Genomic DNA, 18,615 nt, shown 5'->3' on the forward strand with positions numbered 1-18,615 from the left:
TTGTTAAGTGTCTTCTAAAGTTACAAATTATTATCTGTAAAAATCATAATTTTTTTTGACACATATTGAAATCAAGTTAGTTTTAAAACCTACAATGTCTGGAAAAAAAATTTATAGCTAACATGTAGACAATTTCTATAGAAAATATTAATTTATTAGTAAGAAATAGCTCTAAATTATTTCTGTATACATTAATTAATTAATTATCATAAGTAAGCGTAATGTTAAGTTTCTTCTAAGTATAAACCACTCTTTTTAAAAAGAAAAGTCAAATTTACAATGTATTAGTTCAAATTATTATCTGTCAAAATCATAAATTCTTTTTGACACATATTGGAATCAAGTTAGTAATAAAACCTATAATATATGGAAAACATTTTATATAGCTAACATGCAGACAATTTCTATAGAAATTATTAATTTTATTAGTAAGAAATAGCTCTAAAATTTGTTTGTATACATATATTAATTAGCATAAAAACACACTGTTAAATTTCTTCTAAAAATAAACCAGTCTTTTTTTATAAAGTTCAAATTTCAAATTTATTAGTTCAAATTACAAAATAACAAATTATTATCTGTCAAAATCATAATTTCTTTTGACACATATTGGAATCAAGTTAGTAATAAACTAACAATAGATGGATAAAGTTTTATACAGCTAACAACATTGAGACAATTTCTGTAGAAAATGTTAATTTTCTTGGCAAGAAATAGCTCTAAATTTTTTCTGTACACATTAATTTATTGATATATAGAAATAAATATATTGTTATGTTACTTCTAAAAATAAACAAGTCTATTTTATAAAATTCAAATTGATAATATGACATAATTATTATATTTCTTAAATGACAAAAGGAAAGAAATATAGATTTGACTAAAACAAAAGAAAATGATATATATCTATATTTCTTTCCTATAATATAATCTATATATATATATATATATATATATCATATCTTATTACTAGTGAAATACATGACTTCTCCTTCTAAGAGAAGATAAATGGAAGAATCCTCAAATAAGATCACAAAACTTACTCAGAAAATTCCTGACGATTTGGTGGAGCACCTCATCTCCATGTATCTTCCAGTGCAATCTCTTTTACGAAATCGTAGTCTGTCCAAAAGATTTATGGATACAGATATACAATCTCGTAACCTCGATTTCAGTGGAATATATTCTAGAAGACGTAGTCAGTTAGAAGTTGTTGGATTCATCGAAAAAGTATTCAATCAGTACAAAGGATCGGAGATTGATAGATTAGTTCTGGTTATCAATCATCTTGGGGTAGAAGATAAAGTCATGTCGTGGATCAATACATGTCTTGGTAAAAATATCAAAGATATCGTCCTAGATTTCTCCAAATCCAAAAAAGTTATGGAATTCCCGATCAATTTCTCGGACTCGGAGACTCTACAAAATTTGAAGCTGCGCTCATGCAAATTTGAGATACTAGACAATTCTATAACAGGTTTAAAGCTCTTGAGGATGCTCTCAGTTATGCGAAGTGAGGTGAAGAAAGAGACGATAGTTGCAATTTTCAGCAACTGCTTCCACCTCGAATCATTGGAACTAACTCAATGCTGGATGGATGATGATATGTTGAGCATCCAAGCTCAGAAGCACAAGAAATTCAAGTCGCTTGTTTTGTCTTCTATACGAGGGCTTTGGGAAATCTATTTGGAGGCACCCTCTTTAGAAATCTACAAATACAATGGATATATCATTCCATTTAACTTTGTGAGAACATATGCACTTAAAGACGCAAACCTCCATTACAATCGGAACTTTCGTCCACGTTATTACGATCTAAGTGACATGGTGGTTAATAACATGAGTTTCTTTACAAGTGTTTCTGTCCTCGCAACAACAACAATCTTTCTTGAGGTAAATTCTTTCTCAATCTAGTATATAAGTATATTTTTCTTTCAAGTTTATATATTCGCACATTTATTAGATTCATAATTAATTAGTATTAAATTTACTTTTGAATTTTGTTTTACAAAAATAAAAATTAGATATACTATTTTTGTTTTCTAGCAGCATTATTAGTTACATGAATTATTTAGTATTACCTTCCTTAGAGCTGGTTTCTCTACCGTGGTCTCTGTTTTTCTCGAGCATAATAATAATGCTCATTTGTACTTAGATTTTTTTTCTTCTTTCAACTTTATATATTTGCACATTTATTAGATTCCTAATTAGTTTTTATTGTATAATGAGATTTCATTCACTACAACTATAAGAAAGACTTAAAAAGAGTCATAGTTTTATACTAACAGAACATAGTCCATTTTGTTTTGACATAAATATTCACTAAATCTTACTCCTGACTAAATCTTTAGGTACTTTTTTTTTGTTACATGTATAATTCTTACAGTGATTGGAGTTTATAGTATAATTAATTTGTATATCTTTTGGATTATCGATAGAGAATGTTCATCATATATAGATGACAATGCAATTTGTCCCCATTTTTTTGTTCATGATCATTTCTTTTTTAGAGCGATTTTGATGGTGTTTGTGACCTATATTATATGTGTAGGCTCTCACCTATAAACACACAGGAGGAGGAAAACTGGAAAAGCTGCTTTTCAAGTTTGAGAACTTAACAAAATTGAAGATAACCTTTAAAGCTCTTATGTTGTGCACTCTTTTCGACATCGCTGAATTCCTCAAAGAATGCCCTAGACTCGAAGAAGTTGTGATCGATGTACGTCTCTCTCTTTTTTTCTCTCTCTCTATATCTCTCTATCCCCCTACCAATGAGCTGTGTTTAGTATATGCAGATTAACAATTTCACTATCGCACCTCAATTGCCTTTCTGGAAGAGTGATCATAAGGATGAAATTCATAATAACTCTAACAACAAGTCTCTTTTGGAGTTTCTCAAGAAAGCCACGTTTTTTGGATATAAAGGCTTCTCGCATGAGCTTGATATCATAGAGTTCATTGTCAAGAACGCACCATCTCTAGTGAAGTTGAAGTTGGTGATACCTAAAAACGAAAAGTACAATGCTTTCATACCAGATTATGCAAAATTAAATTTTCTTAAGAGCATATTTCCTGGAATCAAAGTTACTGAAATTTGAACTCAGGTTGTTCCCAGCTATGCCAAACTATCGTAGCTCTATTGATGTGTTTGAAACATCAAAGCTCTCAGATACAATTTGTGTTTATTTTCTTCTGATCTTCTCTCTGATTTGAACTGGCTTTGTTTCTCTATTGTTTATCTTCTATATGAATTCTTGTTGCTCTTTCTTTTATTTAAGATTTGAATTTATTTGGGATTATTGGTATCATTGCTTTTAGATTAACTAACATATTTTTCATACCCATGCACTAAAAAGAGTTCATATCTATCATAACGTCATTTATGAAATGTCGGAAAAAACAATTGGTCTATCGAGTATTAAAGTTTTGTTCCGATTTAATGAAGTTAAAAAAAAAAATGTTTGCTCTCACTCTGACTGATTACATCTACATAGGTTTAACAGTGAATCTATTTAATTATAATAACATGCCACTGGCTTCAAATATACTTCAATTAATAAGAGGTGTCTAAAACCAAGTAATAAATCTGAAACAAAAATACTGTGGATACTTTTTAAAAAAAAAAGCATAATTCCAGGGTAGACGTTGTAGAAGATATCAAAACTGATCTAGAATACTTTTGTATAACATTTTATAAATTATCTCATTTATGTATCTTTGAAACTGGAGCAATACGATCGTTTATTGTGAGACTAACGGTTGTTCTTTACATACTTATCATAACTTTTATTAATGTGAGAGCAATACGTTTTTTTTATTGTATCATACTCCTAGGTGTTTGCTGAAGCTGAGGCATTATGCAAGTCAATTCATCAAATGTATAGTAACGAATGGTGCAAAAGCCTGCTTTTGGCATGACAAATGAACACCCAGGGGATCAAGGTTCCATGAGCCTAAAAATCCCTATTTCTACCAGAGTTGCGGTTGCATGCAAGGCAACTGGCTGGATTAAGCTCTGACCCTCCAAATTCAGATTCCCACAAATTCAGAAGATGAGGACTCTTTTGAGTGGGTTATTGATGGAAAATCTTACAAGGGCTACTCCTCTTCCAAAACATGGGAAAAACTTAGGCCAAGGGACACAACAAAAGACTGGACACCCTTTGTCTAGTTTAAGAGACGTACCCCAAAACATGCATTTAATATTTATGTGGATCTCAATGATATGCTCAAATTTAGCCCTGAGCTACTCTCTCAAATTAAGAGATCAATTGTAGTACTAAGGGATCGAATCCACAAAGACTCTAGATTCACACAATAGATTTAATAATCTTTTAATTATGCTAAATAGAATATAACTTAAGGGTTTGTAAAACCTAAAAATACTATTTATATGTCCTAAAACACGTCAGGGACTTGTGTTGCAAATATGGAAAACTTTGGGCAACTTTGTAAAACTTCCAAATTTGTGATTCTTCATCGGCTGACGAGGGTGTCGATCGATTCTCTTAAGTAGTGTCGATCGATGCCCTTGTTTTGATCCGAGTCCAAATTGATTCTTCGAGATTTATGCTCCAGAATGATCCAAATTGCTCCACTTTGCTCCTTATGTGCCAAAGTCCTCGAAAACCTGCAAAGACACAAAAACATCATAGAAAACAAATCAAAAGACTCTAAAACACTCTTTATAGCATGGTTAAAAACCACAAAAACCATGATATATCACTCAACCTTGATAAGCTTTAAACAATGTCATTTCTATCTTCTTGTAGTCTTTAAGTTTCTACAAGTTGAAACCTCTACTCTGTCTCTATCGAGACTAAAAGATCATTTGTTCATTGATTGCCTTTTCACTCAAGTCATTTGGGACAAGATACTGCCCAGACTAAGTTTCCCACACGTGATGTTTAACAATTGGAATTCCTTACTGGCTTGGACAAAGGTATGGAACATATTACAACAATTAACAAAAAAAACTAGCCGGTTAAGGTTCAATGCGAAGTCTGGACAAATTTGGGAAGTTAAGGTGCTGCTTGTATCGAGATAACCTGGAAGGAAGTGGTGCATTCTGGAAAACCTCTTGGGCCCTTGGAGGATCTCTAACGCACTCACACTCATCACAAATGGGAAAAAGCCGTTGGAGTTTTATTGCGTTCGACTCCAAAGGTGTGGGATGGTGCACCTTTGGACGTGTCTTGTAGCGCTAATGTCTATTTATGATTTTCAGAATTTGATGTCATAAGCATATAGACGATGGTACTTTTTTTTCCTCCTAAGGTGTTTCGTGTCAAGTGAGTCTTGATCCCTACTGGTCTGATAAGCCGTATTATGTGTATACCAAGGAGAGTAAAACCACACGTGTGAGTGATGATCAAAGGAGTCAAGAAGAGACACGTGCGAATGTGTTGCTCCTTTCTCCGATGAGAATCTAGATCTAACTCAATAAGAACCAACGAATCCTCTCTCTCACTCACTCGTTTGTAAAGATCGAACAAGAAAACGAAACGACACACATCACTTTTACGAGTTCGGATCCTTAGGTAGGATCCTACGTCTCGCCGGAGAGATCTCCGGAATCCACTAGAACAGTTGCTCAAAACAGAGTTTTCTCTCTCTACAATCGTTTCACCTCTCTCTTACTCTCTCTCTAACAACTAACAAACTTGAGTCGATACAGATAAAGAATAAGGAAGACGAAGATATAACAAAGTTGGACCATTGACTTCCGTTAGCTGCGAGTAGACCAGAAAACTCCATGTGTCGCAATCTCAACCTCTCAAAACACACAGAAGCGAACCTTCATTCTCCACCAGAGTATCTTCAATACTTAAAGATATTCCAAGTATAAAGGTCATATGCCACAAAACCTCCCCTTGACCTTTATACTCCCTGTTCTAGCTTTAGACTTGGATTCCCTCTCCGGTACCTGAACACACTTGTTCACAGCAATTAGCTCCAGGCAAAACTCACCTGACTTCATATCTTCCTGAGTAAACCCACTCAGCTGTTTGAAGGAGCTCTTGCTCCCAATCAATTCTTTGTAACTCTGAGAAGTTCCAAAGCCTCTTGGAACTTTCCCACCAGTAGAACCTTGGTAAAAATATCAGCCGGATTATACTCGGATGTAATTTTCACTACCTGCACCACACCATTACTGATCAAATCTCTGATAAAGTGAAACTTCACATCAATATGCTTCGTTCTATCTTGATAAACCGCATTCTTCACCAAAGCAATTGCGCTTTGTGAATCACAAAAGATTGGAACAGATTCCTGCTCAAAGCCTAGCTCATTCATCAGGCCTTTAAGCCACACTGCTTCTTTCATAGCCTCTGTCAAGGCCATGTACTCAGCCTCAGTCGACGTGATAGATACCACTTTCTGCAGAGACGACCTCCAGCTTATAGTATTGCCTCCTAAGGTAAAGACCAAACCAGTAACTGGTCTTCTTCTATCCTTGTCAGCTGCATAATCCGAATTACAATAACCCCGTAGAACAAACTCTCCTTCACTCTTGTAACACAGTTTCCTCTGAAGTGATCCACGAATATACCAGAGTATCCACTTAACCGCTTGCCAATGCTCCTTTAAAGGTTTACTCATAAACCTGCAGACTGGTCCAACCGCATGCGCAAGATCTGGCCGCGTACCAATCATTGAATACATCAAGCTTCCCACAGCACTCTGATAAGGCACCTTCCTCATCTCACTCACTTGCATCTGTATCTCCTCGTCTGTAGCAGCTCTCAGGTTGAAATGAGCCCCCAAAGGAGTCTCTGCCGGATTAGCCCGATCCATCCTGAAATTCCCCAGAACTTTAAAAAAAAATCCCTCTTGAGAAATATGAAGAGTACCTTCCAGTTGATTCCTTGTAATCTCCATTCCCAGGATTTTCTTTACATCACCCAGATCTTTCATCTCAAATTCCGAACTCAATAATGCTTTAAGCTCCTTTACCTGTCTCTTATCTCTGGAAGCTATAAGGATGTCGTCCACGTATAACAACAAGTAGATATAGTCTCCGCTTGTAAGCTCCTTAAAGTAAACACAGCAGTCATGTTTGCTTCGAGTAAACTCATTACGCTGCATGAACTCATCAAACCTGTTGTTCCACTGTCTCGGGGACTGCTTTAAACCGTATAGAGACCTTTTTAGAAGGCACACCTTGTCTGGATTGCTTCTATCAACATTGCCTTCAGGTTGCTCCATGTATATCGTTTCATCCAGGTAGCCGTGCAGAAACGCTGTTTTGACATCCATCTGCTGCAACTCCATGTCAAAATGAGCCACCATGGAAAGCACGAACCTTATGGACACATCTTTGACCACAGGAGAAAAGATCTCCTGATAATCAATTCCTTCTTTCTGCGAGTACCCCTTTGCGACCAACCTCGCCTTAAACCTTGGTCCTTCAACTCCTACAACACCTGCTTTCCGTTTAAACACCCACTTGCAGCCTATCGGTTTCTGTGTTTCCACTCTATCTCATTCTTCAATAATGAGTCCATCTCTTCTTCAACTGCTTCATGCCATTTATCACAATCCGGATCAGAAATAGCTTCCAGAAATGATCCTGTTTCAGGACTTCCACCATCCTCCATGACCATATACGCGAAACCAGAAGCCTCACTTAGCATCTCATCCAGCACCTCCTCGTTAGTTTCGTAGTCCTGCAGCCTTACTGGTGGCTTAACTTGCCTCTTCCCACGGTCTCTAGCCAACAAATGGCCCCTTGATGTAGTCATGTCTCGTTTGTCAGATTCAGAAACCTCCCCTTCATTTATGTCAGTTGTATCCCTGTTATCACCTGCGCACTCAAAACTAGACACTTTGTTAGTAACAAAAACATTATCTACATAAGACATACCTGGAAAATCCTTTGACATGATATCCTTCTACACCATGTCTTCTCTAAAGATCACATTACGACTGATCATAACTTCTCCTCCTCCAGCAACCAAACTCGATAACCCTTCACACCCTCAGGATATCCCACAAAAATTCCTCTCTTTGCACGAGGATCCAACTTGCCTTCTAAAGAATGAACATACACCGCACAACCAAACCTTCTTAATAAAGAAAAACTTGGAACTACCGATGTCCACAACTCCTCTGGAATTTGAAACTCAATCGCTGATGATGGTGACCGATTGATTAAGAACACCACTGTTGATGCAGCCTCGGCCCAGAACCTCTTCTCCAACCCACTCTCACTAAGCATGCTACGAACCTTATTCATGATGGTCCTATTTAACCTTTCTGCTACTCCATTCTGCTGAGGAGTGTAAGTGCATGTTTTATGCCTTAGAACACCCTCAAGCTTGCAGAACTCATCAAACTTGTGATTGCAAAATTCCAGGCCATTGTCTGTCCTGAGACGTTTCACTTTTCTTTCTGACTGGATCTCCACCATTTTTTCCACTTAACAAACTTGTTGAATGCTTCATCTTTAGTCTTCAAGAAATAAACCCAGACCTTTCGAGACCAATCATCAATAAAACTGATGAAGTACTGACACCCACCGAGACTATGAGGCAAGTTAGGAGAACCCCATAAATCCGAATGTATGTAGTCCAACTTCTCCTTAGTAACATGTTGTGCTGTCTCAAATTTAGCTCTCTGTGTTTTTCCTATGACACAATCCTCACAGAACTTGATAACATTAACTTTATAACCACCAAAACAACCCTTTTTCGCCAATGCATCCAGAGTCTGTTGACCGACATGGCCCATCCGACTGTGCCACAAACGCGTCTGATCCAAGCTCCCAGCAACTGAAGCTAAAGCCTCTGACATTTGAGCACTCCCCTGAAGAATATACAGCGATGACCTTCTTTTACCCCTCATAACAACTGTAGAGCCTTTAACAACCATTAGCACTCCATTGCCACCTTTAAACTCACAACCTTTTTCTTCAAGACTTCCCATAGAAATCAGATTTCTAGATATATCCGGCAAATACCTAACATCATGCAGAATAAGAGTCCTACCTTCTTCAGTCTCAAACTTCACATCATCGATTCCTCTTACCTCAGCATACGAGTTATTTGCCATTTTGACTTTCCCAAAACTAATTTCTCTGAAACCTATCAGGAACTCCTTCCTAGAAGTCATGTGAAACGAGCACCCAGTGTCCATAACCCATTCCTTTTGTCCTGATCTGTTTTCTCCCATATTTACCTCCGCCGCTATCAAACCAACAAGGTCTTGGGAATCATCCTTGACCAGAGCAGCCTCTCCTGACTGAGCTTGATTCTTGTTCCTTTCCAACCACTTATAGCACTGTCGTTTAAAGTGACCCTCCTTGCCACATATCCAGCATATCTTCTTTCCTTCCTTTGAATCAAATCTTGATCCACCGCTACCACTTTGACTATTAAACTGACTTGAGCGACTTCCAGCAGAGAACTTTCCCCGAGTAAACAGCCCTTCACCAACAGAATTAGTGATACCTGACTCATCCCGAATCTCGAAGCACTAATAACATCCTCAAGCTTGATCCTGTCACGTCCATACTTCAGTGTCTCTTTCAACATATCATACTTCACTGGCAGTGAACTCAAAATCAAGATTGCTTGGACCTCATCTGGAACCTGAATCTGAAGGTTGCTCAGGTCGGAGATCATCTTTAAAAACTCATCGATGTTCTCATCAAGCGTTCTTGAATCTTGCATCTTGTAGTTATAAACCTTGAGTTGAAGATACACACGATTCGGTAGAGATTTTACTAGATATAAACGCTCTAACATCGACCATGCTTCCGCTGCAGATGTACACTTATCAATCTTTCTTAAAACCTTGTCGCCTACATTCAGAAAGATTATGTCCATAGCTTTCTCACTGCGAGCAAGTCTCGCCTCTTCATCTTCGATCCGCTTTTTCTTAGCTGCCGGATCCGCTTCCTCCTTCTCCGTCTCTGCCACTGGAGTCTCCTGAACTGTTAGAACATCCTTCAAACCAAGGATCCTGAGATGCGCAAACATCCGAGTCTTCCACAGAGAGAAATCACCAGATCCGTCGAAGACCGAGACCTTGAGCTTTGTATTCGTCATCTTACTTCTAGATCTACACAAAACCAACACGAAACCTCGCTCTGATACCACTTGTTGCTCCTTTCTCCGATGAGAATCTAGATCTAACTCAATCGGAACCAACGAATCCTCTCTCTCACTCACTCGTTTGTAAAGATCGAACAAGAAAACAAAACGACACACATCACTTTTACGAGTTTGGATCCTTAGGTAGGATCCTACGTCTCGCCGGAGAGATCTTCGGAATCCACTAGAACAGTTGCTCGAAACTGAGCTTTCTCTCTCTACAATCGTTTCACCTCTCTCTTACTCTCTCTCTAACAACTAACAAACTTGAGTCGATACAGATAAAGAATAAGGAAGAAGAAGATATAACAAAGTTGGACCATTGACTTCCGTTAGCTGCGAGTAGACCAGATCACTCCACGTGTCGCAATCTCAACCGCTCAAAACACACAGAAGCGAACCTTCCTTCTCCACCAGAGTATCTTCAATACTTAGAGATACTCCAAGTATAAAGGTCATATGCCACAGAATGAATACTTGTATATAAACTCTCTTTTACTAATTATACATATTGGGCATTGTATTGTGAATGTAACAGCAACGTATGGTTGTTGAGAGAGAGAGAGGAGTGATGATCGAGAGAGATGTTCTAGAGCTCTTCGTAATTCTTCAGATAATAAAAAGAATTCTTCTTCTTTCTTATCATGGTCACATATGCGTCATTAAGAATAAAGTTAAGTGATTAATGTAGTAATGTTATATGATTTTACAGAGGCTATATTGCTCCAGAGTTTCTTAATGAAGGGCAGATCTCGTTTAAGACAGATGTTTACAGTTTCGTGTGTTGGTTACGTTCTTGGGATCTTGAGTGGTAAGAGTATTTGGAATTCGAAAATTGGGTAGATTTCGGGAAGGATCTTATAACCTACGTAAGTATACTCACTGCAAGGTGTCTCTGTCTCATATGAATCTACATATATATAATAATACAACGTGATCATCAGTACTTATCGCGGTGATATTGTTTTCCGCGAAGTCAAAGAAGATGTACAAGGCATAAAACCCACTGAAACCAGAGGCTCCAGCATGGAAATACGTGATAGGGAACATATATTGACTTGCATTAGCATTGGTCTATAGTACGAGTTGAATATAATCCTTCACACCAACCGTTCTCAGGCATCATCAGTCATCAGAGCAGAGAATTGCAAAAGGAAGAAAAATCTAGAGTACATGTTTGAGGCAATGAGACCGTACATGTTTTCACAGAAATCTTTTTTTTAAAGTCTGCTTTTATGTATGTGTTTGTATGTTTGACGCATTTGAGATCTATCGAATAATTGAAAACTCCCAAATTTTAAGCATGAAGAAGGAATATTTCGATTGAAATAATCAAATGATTACAAAAGAAACCAAACACCGGTTGCTAAAACTCTAGCAAACCAATAAGGGAAGAAGAAACAACGAATTCATTATTTTATTACATTGAAACTGCAGCAGCACGAGTTGTTGTTGTAGCCTGAAGAACGCCTTTGCCTGAAGACGACGAATCAGCAACAGCTACTCTTTTGCGTCCAACTCCAACACCATTCTTCTTCAAGGGATCAAACTCTTGTTTCTCAAAACTCACCTCAAGTGGACTCCGATCACGTTCTTGTTTGTTTGATGATCTCATACTCATTCGATCCGTAGACTCAGCTGAATTCGGTTCCCGTGAAGAAGACGATGAGTATCCCTGTCGCTGCACCAGGCAGCTGCTTCCGGTAAAACTGTTGCTTCCTGAAGATTCTTGCTCTTCCATCTCCTCCAACGACGAACCACCTCTCTTAACAGTCACATACTTCTCGAAACTTGGCTCCATTAGATCCGCTTTCTTCGCTTCTCCGGATGTGAAACTGAGCTCAGTTCTTTGGTGTTGATTCGTAGTGGAGTTAAGATCTGCAACTGCGTCAACAATAGAACAAGCCTTGGACATAGATGAACTAAAGGCATTGACATTCACACTCTTCTGGTGAAAATTCTGAATATCTTCTAAAAGCAAAGCTGTGTAAGAGGGTAATGTCGATCCTGCCGTTGCATTGTTACTATTGATATTGTTGTTGTCAATGTTGTTCGAAGAGAGCAGCAACGCATCAGGACTGAAATCGAAATCACGAGATTTCCTCAATGATCTGCTTCTGCTCATAATTTGAGGAGGCTTGACCAATTCAGTTCCAGATGACAACACAATCTTACACTCTTCCACAGTCTCATGCTGCTCTCTGATGACTCGACTCGGGCTTGCGCTTCTCCGAAGAGGCCCTTGAGTAGCTGTTTTCGTATTCATCTTCTGAAAACACACAAACACCATAAACATTCACTCCAACAATAGATTTGGACTCAACTTAACAAAACACACAAACACTCAAAATCTCTCAATTCCGATTCATTCCAACAATACCAAATACTAAAGATTAGATTTCAAATACCTGAGCCAGAAAATTGACAGATTCTTTATTCAAGTCACAGTCTTTGTTCATCATCCTTTTGTTGCAATTGGTGTTACCTTGAGAGAGTGGAAACGCCACAGAGTTTGTATCAATCTCTCCCAATGGGTTCCTCCTGTAAGGAGAATGCTCAGTTTTCCGGCTAAGCTTCGACGGGGAAGGCTGACTTGCCGCTCTCGCCGGTGACTGTGACCTCGGAGACGCCGCTTTCCCAACATTTCTCTTCACAGCAACACGTTTCACAGATCCGTCTCCTCCTCCATTGTTGCTGCTTAAAGCCTTATCCGTAGCAGGAACAGATACAAATTCCCCAGGTCTATTACTGTAACTCGAATTCACAGAATTGCCACTCGAATTAGGATTAGGGTTTATCTCCGATCTTCTTCCCGGAGATCTACTCACCCGTCTACTACCACCACCACCGCCGCCGCCGTTACCACTTCCTCTCTCTCTACTCCCCGATCTATAACTCTTGGAATCATCCCTCTCTCTACTCGGAGTTCGTCTCCTCCGTTCCCGTGGCGATTCACCACCACGGTGACGCTGACGATGAATCCGCCTCTCAGCTTCTTCTTCTTCTTCACCGCCGTCTTCAGCATCCGCGTCACCACCGTCACGGCTCCGTTCACTCTGATCGAAATCGAAACTTCTCTTAGATCCGGAGTATCTCCTCGTCTTCGCAGCAGCTGAGTTGCTCCGGCTCAATCTCCCACACTGAATCAAAATCGCATCCACGTCAACCGGATTATNACTGTTGTTACTCGAATTCACAGAATTGCCACTCGAATTAGGATTAGGGTTTATCTCCGATCTTCTTCCCGGAGATCTACTCACCCGTCTACTACCACCACCACCGCCGCCGCCGTTACCACTTCCTCTCTCTCTACTCCCCGATCTATAACTCTTGGAATCATCCCTCTCTCTACTCGGAGTTCGTCTCCTCCGTTCCCGTGGCGATTCACCACCACGGTGACGCTGACGATGAATCCGCCTCTCAGCTTCTTCTTCTTCTTCACCGCCGTCTTCAGCATCCGCGTCACCACCGTCACGGCTCCGTTCACTCTGATCGAAATCGAAACTTCTCTTAGATCCGGAGTATCTCCTCGTCTTCGCAGCAGCTGAGTTGCTCCGGCTCAATCTCCCACACTGAATCAAAATCGCATCCACGTCAACCGGATTATTATGATTCGAACCGGTCGATTTCACATCGGAAACCGAAGAATCCTCCGGATCTGTCGTCGTCGTCGTCGTCGTCTTCGATGATTTCTCATGGCTTCTCCGATGTTTAATAACAAACACTTCTTTCCTCGGTTTGTTATTTTCTTGTATCTCTACTTCTTCTTCTTCTTCATTCTCCTGTTTCGGTTCTTCTACTTTGAGATTCTTCTCTTGTGCTTCGAGTTTCAGAGGTTTAATATCAACGGCGGGTTTGTTCGGATCTGGTGATTTCACGTTAACCGGTGGAGGAGGAGGAGTTTTGCTGAGACAGCAACCCATTTGCTGAAGAGATTTGAAGCAAGACGAATTGGGGAAGAAGATGAAGAGAGCTTTTTTGAAGTAATGAGAGAGAGAGAGAGAGAGAGAGAGTGAAGCTACAAAAATTCAAAAGTTCAAATTCTGAAGAAGGGATTAAACTTTATTTTCAAAAAGGTTATTAAAGACAGACACAGGTCCCTTTAGGTTATTAATATCTTGAATATGACTACTTACTTTCTTTATTTACGTATAGGTCCGATATGAGAGACTGAAGCACGAAATTTTGGATTAGATTGATAATTTTGGTGGAGTTTTTGGGGTGAATTGAAACTTTTTAAAGTTTATTTGTTCAAAGAGAAGTGACATTTGAAAATGTTCAACAGTTGGCAAAAGAGAGCCGTTATACGTGGAACTGTGGAAGGTAGACAGACAGATGAGTGGATGAATATATACTATATTTTACTAATTAGTCCTCTGGAACTTTTGTTTTGTTCTTTTTTTTCAAAAGTGAAATCACATTTTCTTAGAATTTTTAAATAAACTTCAGTTTTATGCAGGTTTAAAATTTTCTAACGGCTAAATGCATGTTATGCGTTTTTTATTTTTTGTCGTGACTCTGAAAAGAATCTGGAAAGGTTGATAAATGGCACTCGTTAATAATTTTAATTTATGTTATTATGATTTGTAGTAACGAATGATTCAAAGAGACGTGATACACCCGATATGGGCATGTCCACCGGTTAAACACACATGAGTTTTTATTTTTTTGACAACAAACTCAGATGAGTTTCTTAATATATATTATTTTAATAGTAGGAATTATACCATGCTAGGCGCAAATTTTGATTATATTTTGTTTTTTAATTATTTTTTAAGGGATTGTTATTTGATGTTATATATATATTTTATTTATTAATTTATATTTGAGTTAGTTAATATCAGAATTTTTTCTCTATGTTTTGGATTATTGTAGTTAATTTTTTTTTTTGGTTTTAGATTTTGTAGTTGTGTGAATGATAGAATAAAGTGTTGGATAAAATGAAAAAAACGCTATTTAGACCAATGTCGTCCTACATAGTGGTTATCATTGTGGTTCTGAGGTTAGTGTAAAGTTGTTTTTTTGTCTATAGATGGTGAGTTTTTTTTGTTTAAACATTTTGTTGATTAAAAGGCCGAAACACATTTTAACTGTAATAGTCTGTAGGTCTTTTTTCCTTTTTTTTGTCATGTTTATAATTTCATTTTTGCTTTTGTTTGGACTAGAGGTGTATTAGGTTCCAGCTGATTAAGGGTTTGTTTTTGTTTTTGTTGAAATTGTTGAGTTTAGGTTTTTTTGTTTGTGTGTTCTGAGATCTGTATTGCGGCTAGACTCAATTGAATGGAGATACTCACGGGCATGGTTTTTTTTTTGTATTTTGGTCCTTTGAGATTTGGATTCAGTGAAGTTGAATCTGGTTCATATGGGGATGTTTTATATATAAATTATCTCCATGTGTGTCGGTTGTTTGAATGAAACTAAACATGCCTTCGATTACTCTGAATTTTGTTGTATTATTGAAGGCTCCGTTGATTTTTGTTTGTTCGTTGTTTTTTTTTTTGGTTTTTTTGTTATTTTTTTAGCGTTCTTTGGTCTTATGTCATTTTTGTGTTATACTTTTTATTTTTTTTGTGCGGTTTTTTTCCGGTTTTTTAGGTTTCTTTAACCCGCCTGTTTCGAAGAAATTTTATATGTTATGGATTGGGTGTTTGAGATTAGTGGAATGAAGTAGTGTTCGTATGAGTTTAGTAGGTAAGATGAATGGGGTCCCTTTTGAGGAGACATGGAGGCTAACTACAACGTACTGTAATGTAATGTTTTCCTAATATGTTTTATGTTTTTTTTGGGTGTCTATGATGCTTCAGCTTAACCATTTATAGTGAAAGTGTAGCTCGGAGGGCTGGGAAATTATGAATATGTTGCTATTTGAATAAATGTATGTATGCGTTGGGTTTTTTGTTTAATCACGCTTTAGATAGTCTAGGGAACACCTAATGGGAGAATAAAGAGAAAGTTGTTTAGTTTTGTTTACAGAAAAATGTAGGTAGACTTGGTGTGTGGTCTGGTTGACTGTGAAGATGTGCGATATATCTCTCTCTCCTTCCTTTTGTGATTCTATACCTCTAGCTCTTATTCAGCCATCTACTTTCCACGATTCATGTCACTTCCTTTTGGATGTTCTGCGAATAGGAGTTGATTTTTTTTGTTTGCATTGAGATTATCCTCTTATGATTACCTATGAACATATTGGAATTTATGTTTTTTTTTAAAGTTATTTGAAAATACTTATATGTTGGTAGTTTAGTTATGCTGCTCCATCTTGTTTGATTGTAATGTCTTCAAGTGCGATTTGATGGCATAGGTATGTATGTGAAACCGTACTCTTTCATGAGGAGGTGCAAGAAGATTCAGTTCGTAGACTTCCCGTTGGCAGTACTTGGTGCTTCAACATTTGTAGTAGCGTCTTGTAGGTTGTCCCCAGTGATGAGACGAATTTGGCCTATGACATCTACAATTTGAACAACATATTTCAATCAGATTAAGAAGTAATTGTTTAAATTATACGATTGAAAATAAGTTTAAGAAGATAAAGTTTTTCTTAACATAAAGATCATTGTTTCTATCAACGATGGCTGCAAAATCAATGAAATGTCGGAGCCTAAATTTCTGAGAAGCAATTTTGTGGTCTCCTTTGGTAACTTCTTGCAATTCGGTTTGATTGGAGAAAGATATCTCGTATTTGTGATGTGGAAATTTTAAAAAGTTTATGATGAATTTGTTGATCGTGTACATTGAATTAGGTTTAAGGGAGTCTTCATAACGACAGATTCTGTTTACAGGTATGAAGGCTTGGATTGTTGTTGCCTGGTGGGAATTGTGGTAGTTAGCATATGGTTTTTAAAAAATATGGTAGATGTGCGTAAGGACATAGGGATTTACTTACCTTTTCATCTGAGTAACAGTTCTAGACCAATGAGAAGGTTTCCCCGAGTGTGATTGTGCGCCTCCCAGAAGTGGATTAACCTGAATAGAACATGTTCTTTGCATAAAGAGCCTTCAAGGGCGTCGAATGTTTTGTTGCTAATTTTTTTTTGCAGGGATGGAGATATATGTTGATGCTATGGATGGTTTTGAAGGTGGTATGACAAAGTTGTGGTGGTGATTGTTCGATTAGGGAGGTCCCAATTTTATTAGGGTATGGGAAGAGTAGTTAATGATTGAATTGTAGTGGCCATTTAAGTGTATGGAGAGTTGGCAATGAAGTATATTTAGTTGAAACGATGGTTCTTTAGTGCAGGATCTGGAAGTGGGAAGGTGAGCAGATTTGAGATGGTGGCTATTAATGGCTTAGAATAGAGTTCTAGCGTAGAAGAAGGCGAACAGTTTTGGAGATGATGATGATGATTGCAAAAACTTCCTTCTTCTCTCAGTCATCGTAAATAATGTGTCCATAAGCCCAATAAGCTTAAGTTGACCTATAAGGCCAATATACATATTTCGTTTTTATTTTTGGTATAGTCGTATAGGCCCAATAGGTCGTTTTTTAGTCGTTTAGCATTCAAGACAAATTAGAGGAATAGAGAATTAGATCTGAAAACTGCTTACGTGGCTTCTTGATAATGCTTTTCATTTGGGTGAGGTGGACACTCTAAGAGGGCTCAAAATGTTTCTTTTATTAGTAGTAATAATATGATTATTTATTTAAAGATTAAATCAGAAAAAAAATTAACTACTAGAAATGTGACATGTGTCCGAGAAACAGTTCTATAGTTGCTGAATGAAGAATCGTTTCTCACATCTCTCCTCAATTTTCTCACCTTCTCTCTTCTTTTATTATTATTATTTATTTATTTTTAATAAATGAGAAACTGTGTGAGAATCTACCAGTGTAGATGGTCTAAGAAGGCTAAAATATTTTGGGAAACTGTTACTAAACCGAAGGATCAAGGAAGGCTGGGAATTCGACTTACTGAAATAAAGCATGTACCATCAAGCTCATCTGGCTTATATTTTTCCAGTCAGGTTCAGTTTGGGTGACTTGGTTTAAACTTCACTTCTTAAGAGGATCATTAAATAACTTATGGACAATGAAACAAAGACAGAATTACTCTTGGCTAGCTAATAAGTTGTTGAAGATACGAGGAGAGATGTTTAATTAATTGGATAAAATTGCGATTTAGGAATGGTTTTACCTGCAGGTTTAATTTGTCAGATAATTGGTCTCCTTTTTGTAAAATCTTGGAGTTCATTTCCTCTGCTAGAGACTCAATGCAAGGTTGGGTATTATGCAGAATGCTACCCTGCATCAACTAAATCGACAAGGTCAATGGTTACTTCCACATGCTAGAACCGATAACCAGGTTTCTTTACTCACCTTTTTCACTACTTTGAATCTTACGGATCATGAAGATTACTATGAGCGGGAACTTGAAGGTCAAACTTACCTCACTATTCTACGGGTCGAGTGTACCATCTGCTTAGAGCTCCTTTTCCCTTGGTCTCATGGCGTAAAGTAGTTTGGATATCTCGTGGTATGTCCAAACCCAACTTCCGTACTTGGCTTTTGGTATTAACTCGC

General features: G+C 37.7%; 1 protein-coding gene and 1 pseudogene across 2 annotated transcripts; one reads left to right on the forward strand and one right to left on the reverse strand.

Moving 5' to 3' along the window:
• LOC104719330 lies at positions 982-3,098 on the forward strand (annotated as a pseudogene).
• LOC104719331 (uncharacterized protein At1g65710-like) lies at positions 11,393-14,151 on the reverse strand. 2 transcript variants are annotated; one of them, XM_010437242.2, is made up of 3 exons: positions 13,396-14,151; positions 12,506-12,966; positions 11,393-12,366 (listed from the first exon to the last, which is right to left on the reverse strand). In XM_010437242.2, the coding sequence occupies exons 1-3, from the start codon at positions 14,018-14,020 to the stop codon at positions 11,518-11,520; spliced, it is 1,935 nt and encodes a 644-aa protein (XP_010435544.1). In that variant the 5' UTR covers positions 14,021-14,151; the 3' UTR covers positions 11,393-11,517. The 2 variants fall into 2 exon arrangements, with proteins under 2 accessions (XP_010435544.1, XP_010435542.1); XM_010437240.2 differs by having other exon boundaries at positions 12,506-13,229; positions 13,662-14,149.

Source organism: Camelina sativa, chromosome 10 (genome assembly GCF_000633955.1).
Source record: "Camelina sativa cultivar DH55 chromosome 10, Cs, whole genome shotgun sequence".
NCBI lineage: Eukaryota > Viridiplantae > Streptophyta > Magnoliopsida > Brassicales > Brassicaceae > Camelina > Camelina sativa.

Excerpts from the sequence above, each read along its gene's own strand:
- LOC104719331 (XM_010437242.2), bottom strand. The coding sequence starts at position 14,020 with ATGGGTTGCTGTCTCAGCAAAACTCCTCCTCCTCCACCGGTTAACGTG. Across the intron at positions 12,967-13,395 it reads GGGGAGTAGAGAGAGAGGAA|GAAGTGGTAACGGCGGCGGC; the intron begins GTGGTAACGGCG and ends GTAGAGAGAGAG. Across the intron at positions 12,367-12,505 it reads CTGTCAATTTTCTGGCTCAG|AAGATGAATACGAAAACAGC; the intron begins GTATTTGAAATC and ends GTGTGTTTTCAG.